Source organism: Scatophagus argus, chromosome 1 (assembly GCF_020382885.2).
Source record: "Scatophagus argus isolate fScaArg1 chromosome 1, fScaArg1.pri, whole genome shotgun sequence".
Classification (NCBI taxonomy): Eukaryota; Metazoa; Chordata; class Actinopteri; family Scatophagidae; genus Scatophagus; species Scatophagus argus.
In genome coordinates, this window is record NC_058493.1 from 28,589,483 (window position 1) to 28,595,011 (window position 5,529).

Genomic DNA, 5,529 nt, shown 5'->3' on the forward strand with positions numbered 1-5,529 from the left:
AAAAAAAAATCTAATTGCTAAAATAATGAAAGACCTTCACAGAAGCTGTGAGGCACATCTTCACTGTGCACATGACTGGTGCCTTCAGCGGTCGGTCCACCCGGCTTGGTCTATTTCCAGATAACCTGTCAGACAAATCCAATTGACTTTTCAGTGAGCTTCTCCAAATCCCTCTTGATAATCTTTCTTCAATATTTCTATTCCTCCAGTGTGATGAAGCCACTCCTCAGAGCTCTGAAGAAAACCTGATTCACACGCTGCCAAGCATTAATGAATAAACAACAGCTCTTTGACAGCCAAGAGGGAAAAGAGTTGCCCCCCCAGCAGAGAAAAGGCCACCGAGGTCTCAGCGAGATTAAACGACACCTGATGTCAAAGCCTGAGTGTGGTCTTGGCTAAACTGCTGATCCACTGAGGTCTGAGCACAGTTCACCCAACCTGAACATCCAGGAGAACTTAGAATAAACAAGAAAACAGCATCATCAGAAAACTAACAAACCACCTGAACCGCATCGAAAAATCACTGAAATAATCAGAGAAAAGTTTGATCTGCTGAAGGTGAGGACGCATTGATCACCACAAGTTTAATGAAAAACATTCAAAGTCCTCTCAGATCCATCAGACACGTAAGTGTTTTGCTTTAAAGGGACAGTTCACCCCAAAATAAACTTCAATAATGTGAGTTATTTTGAATAATTTTTCAACTGCTGCCTTAAAAGTTTAATTGGAGTTAAATTGCAGACTGAACAGTCAAAGACTTTTTCTTTTTTGTTGAATCCAGCTGTTGAGTTAACTGAACTTTAGATAAAACGTTACATAAGCTTTGGGGATTAAGTAGATTCAGTAAATGCTGAGGTATTAGATTCCCTGCACATTTTCGCAGGTTTACGAGTCAGTTTTTCATTTTAGACACTGATGAGCTTCCCCTAACGAGCTGCTTTGTCTGCTGGTTGGAGAACAGTCAGTGAAAGAACAGCCAGTGGACTCTGAAGTGTGAGGAGGCTGGACTCAGTGCTGTTCTTCATCATGGCTCACATGCTCTTCATCACGTCTGACCCTAAACTGCACTGAAGACCCACAGCATGTCCACATCACACAGGCGTTCTTCAAACTATGGAAAGATTTTAACTCTCACACAGTGCATGCTGGGAAGTCTGCTGACAGGCTGATCTGATTCTCCCATTTCTCCCTTCTGTCCTCCTTCCTGGCATAACTGGACAACTTGATCCCTTTGTTCCCATCCTTCCACCCACAAGGCTCGTATCAGCTGACCCTCAGTCGGTGAGTTCCTGTTGGCAGCAGGTGGAGTCACAGCAGTGAGGAATATAAGACATGAAGCAGGCCTGCAGGCCCGTCGGGTTCGTCTTACTCTTATTTCCTACATTATTGTGTGCATTTGGTACAGCGTCGTCCTGTCTGCTCACACACTTCAACCAATCAGCTTGCACTAAGTGCACACTAAGCCTCTGAGGATCAGGTTCAAAGCTGCTGAATGAAGGATTTGGAGGATTCGAACGTTTCTGACTTGGGTGACACCAAGTGGCAGAATCACAAAAGACACTCAAATCAGTTCAAGAAAACACGGCATGAAGAGCTTAGAAAAAGCTTGACTTTTAATAACAACACAAATGCACATCTGAATCATGACATTTTACTTTTCTCTCAAACATTTTCTTCACACAAAGAGAAAAATAAAATATGTGTGATGACGAAACGTTTAAAACATTTGACTAAAAGCTCTTTCTCGTCAGTTTGATCACTTTAAATGTTTTTATGTACAATGGATTTATTTACAGGCGACAGTTTGGCTGGACATAAATTCACTTAAAGCCAAACTAATATTTTTATACCAATAGTAATTTAATTTTATCCAGCCAGTTACAGAAGAAGCTGCAACAACTTTCTGTTCCGCTTTTGAAAACAAACAAGAAAATCCACATAAATACAAATAACTGAAATACTTGTAACCAGATGCATTCAGATTGAATTAAATTGACTCCAATAACACACATGAAACAACAAGGTTTAATTAAAGAACATCCAATTCAATAATATGTTTTGTCTCTGAGCAATAGAATGTAAAAACAAATTGATTAGCCAAGCGGCTGATGGACTTTCCTCCACTCAGTGTTTAACAAATAACATTTATGAGATACTCTGAATCCCCTGACAGAAGGCGCATCTGAAAGGTTTTTATTTGGCATCAATCATATTGGATGATTGATCACTGAATGAAGGTCTTGATCCAGACTGATTGATCGTTACACCTCTAATCACCGCGCCTAAAGTCAAAACATCTTTAATAATAAATCGTCTAATCATAATAACCAGTTTCATCACTTCTATTGATAATGTGAAGTTCACTGATTGCTTTGGTGGTTATCGATTATTGATCATCATTATTATTATTTATTAACTAAAAACACATGCAGTATATACACAGTGGCTGACTGGACTCTCTGACAGTGAGTTAGAGATGTTAGCTTGATGCCAAACAGATTGCAGGCTTACAGCTGGCACCTCTGGACCAGCAGCTAAAGATCACAGCTGAACCGCAGCCACGAGGTGCACGGAGCTCCAGCAGTTCCGAGTCACAGGAAGCTCACGGGCCAAACCCAAACCGTGAAGATGGCCCCTCAGTGAAGGCCTGGAACAGAAACCTGCGGGTGGTGAGCCCACTCACTGAGGCATCAAGGTAGTTTCTCACAGTTCTGGAGGACCCAGCCGGTGGCGTTGATGTCCAGCTTCAGCAGGTTCATGACCCACTCGTCCTTCTGAGCTCCCTCCATGAACTCAGACAAGGTGATCTGACCTGTGGAGCAGGAAAACACAAACCACACTGAAAGTCAAAGAGCGACAGCAGTGAAGTAACCTTCAACGGGTTCCCAAACACTTTGTGATCGCGAAGAGCGGAACGAGCAGACCTGAAGTGTTTTAATCAGCTTAAAATATTCAGTATTAAAGGACATCTTCAAACACGCTTCACGTCTTCGTTTACTGCGTGGAGGGCAACGCAGATGATACAAAAGCAAAGAGAAGAAGACGATAAGAGCTTTCACAAATGTTTTGTGTGTAGCTGCTTCTCAAAGTCGAGGACACTTTCTGGGTAGGATGTCAGACCCTTCGACGCAGCCAAGACTCCTTCCTATGCAGATATTAACACATGATCTGGATCAAGCTAGCGAGTGCGGGAAAAGGTCCCGGCTTGATGCCTCATCTTCCGCTCTCATTTTCACTTTCGGCACATCGAGCATACAATCAGGCATCCTTGAAAAAGGTTCCTGGATGTCAGAAGAATCGTTTGATGGCGTCTGATGGCGTTTGATGGCGTTTGATGGCTTGTCATCCTTGGAGCTGATGCTCTTGTTTTCTCGTGTTTGCTGTGCACTTACTTACCGTCATGATTCTGGTCAACCAGCTCAAAGATTCTGTCGCAGATCTGAGACGGCGTCATGCTGACATCACTCGTCTGAAGCTTGATTTTGTGAATAATCTGCGTGAGACACATGAAAGGTGATCAGTCTTTCACCTCTGCACAACATGCAGCTTGTATGACTGACGCTTGAGGCCCATCTGATGGAGGTTGGTGTAAGAATTGCTATAATTAAGACGTCAGCCTTCTGAGTTGCTCTCCAGCCAAGCACTTTGAGTTTGCTTGTACTGCACTGACACAACTGGAACCATGCACAGGGCTGTGACAGCTTGAAGCTCACGTGTCAATGAAATGAGAACAAATGCAGACTGTGCTGAAACAAATCCAGCTGTGGTGTTATATTTTTAATCTATCCGGAGGTCAAATGTCCCATGAATGTAAACCAAACATAATAAGGAGTAAAACATTTCGCCTTTCGACTCTGATAGCAAATATCACCTAATTCCTGTCAAGCAAAGCTGTTAAGCTCAGCAGAGATGTTTAAGAATAGCCTGACCGACTCACCTCATGGACCAGCTGAAGCCTGAAGTCCCTGTAATCTGTCTCTAGAGGATTTGTGTTATGAAACCTGTTAATTTGGACAATGTTAGGACAACCTCGTCCCCTTTGTCCACACTGCGACAAAACCTCACAACACACTCACAATCAGCTGATGTCTCTCACCCTGATGATCCGCTTCACCTCCTGTCTGTCCAGCTTGCCGTTCCCGTCCTTGTCGTACATCTTGAAGGACCACTTGAGTCTGTCTTCCAGATTTCCCCGTAGGATCAAGTGAAGTGCAGCGACATATTCGAGGAAGTCCAGCGTGTTGTCCTGGAAGCACATAACGCAGAGTTGACGGCTGAAGAGAAATTCTAACTTCATCGTGAAAACCCTGCTGTGTCTCTCACCTTATTCGTGTCAAAGGAGTGGAATATTGTCTCGATGTAGAGGGACTCCTCCGCAGAGCTGCTCGCCACCCCAAAGATCCTCTTGAACTCGTGTAAGTGCAGAGCGCCGCTCGGACACTCCTTCATGAAAATGATGCACAGCTCCTGAATCTGCGCCAGGTCCATCTCCTCGGTGTGACTCTCCTCCTGTCCCATGGCCTGTGGACCAGAGCGAGAAGACACGTCCTGATGTGAGCAAAAGGCTCCTGGTCCAACTGAAGAGCTCTGACCTGCTGTCCAGCCGCAGGCACAGGGTCAATCTGGTTATCTCGTTAATCACTTGATCTTTAGCTGATGAGGTTTCCTCCAAGTGGCTCTGCACCAATCAGCCACGACATTAGCACCACCTACAGGTGGAGCGATACACCCCCCACACACAGTGATGGCTCTTCCCGTCAGCAGCAGCAGCCCCCCCCCCACCTGGACACTGTGCCCCGTCACATTTTGAAAACAGCTGAGGAATGTCTCCAGGACCACCTGATCTATGGGTTTCACAGCAATAAGCTGAATCCACTCTCCCCCCAGGTGGAGCCTCCAACCTTTAGGTCCTGTGCATCGAGGGTGGGGGCTCCAACACCCCCTAACCCCCCCAGACCTCCTGAGTCCCTTCCCCTGACCAGTCAGAGCTGCTAAATATCAAAATATCAAGCAGGTGGTTTTAACGCAATACTTTTGTTGCCTGCCTGTCTCCCTGTTTCCCTGTCTGTCTCCCTGTTTCCCTGTCTGTCTGTCTGTTTCCCTGTCTGTCTCCCTGTTTCCCTGTCTGTCTCCCTGCCTGTCTGTCTGTCTCCCTGCCTGTCTGTCTGTTTCCCTGTTTCCCTGTCTGTCTCCCTGCCTGTCTCCCTGTCTGTCTCCCTGTCTCCCTGTTTCAGTGTCTGTCTGTCTGTCTGTCTCCCTGCCTGTCTGTCTGTTTCCCTGTCTGTCTCCCTGCCTGTCTCCCTGTTTCCCTGTCTGCCTCCCTGCCTGTCTCCCTGCCTGTCTGTCTGTCTCCCTGCCTGCCTGTCTCCCTGTCTCCCTGTTTCCCTGTCTGTCTCCCTGGCTGTCTATCTGTTTCTCTGTCTGTCTCCCTGCCTGCCTGTCTGTCTGCCTGTCTGTCTGTCTACACTCTCAGGTAGTTCAGGAATATCAGACAATCTAAAAGTGTACTGGACTTTATTTTCTCATTTA

General features: G+C 45.7%; 1 protein-coding gene across 1 annotated transcript; it reads right to left on the reverse strand.

The window, feature by feature from the left end:
• Positions 1-1,612: 1,612 nt before the first annotated feature.
• LOC124063903 (guanylyl cyclase-activating protein 2-like) lies at positions 1,613-4,537 on the reverse strand. Its single transcript, XM_046398030.1, has 4 exons — positions 4,324-4,537; positions 4,097-4,246; positions 3,397-3,493; positions 1,613-2,812 (listed from the first exon to the last, which is right to left on the reverse strand). Exons 1-4 carry the CDS (start codon positions 4,516-4,518, stop codon positions 2,691-2,693), a joined length of 564 nt encoding a protein of 187 aa, XP_046253986.1. The 5' UTR covers positions 4,519-4,537; the 3' UTR covers positions 1,613-2,690.
• Between the last annotated feature and the right edge of the window lie 992 nt (positions 4,538-5,529).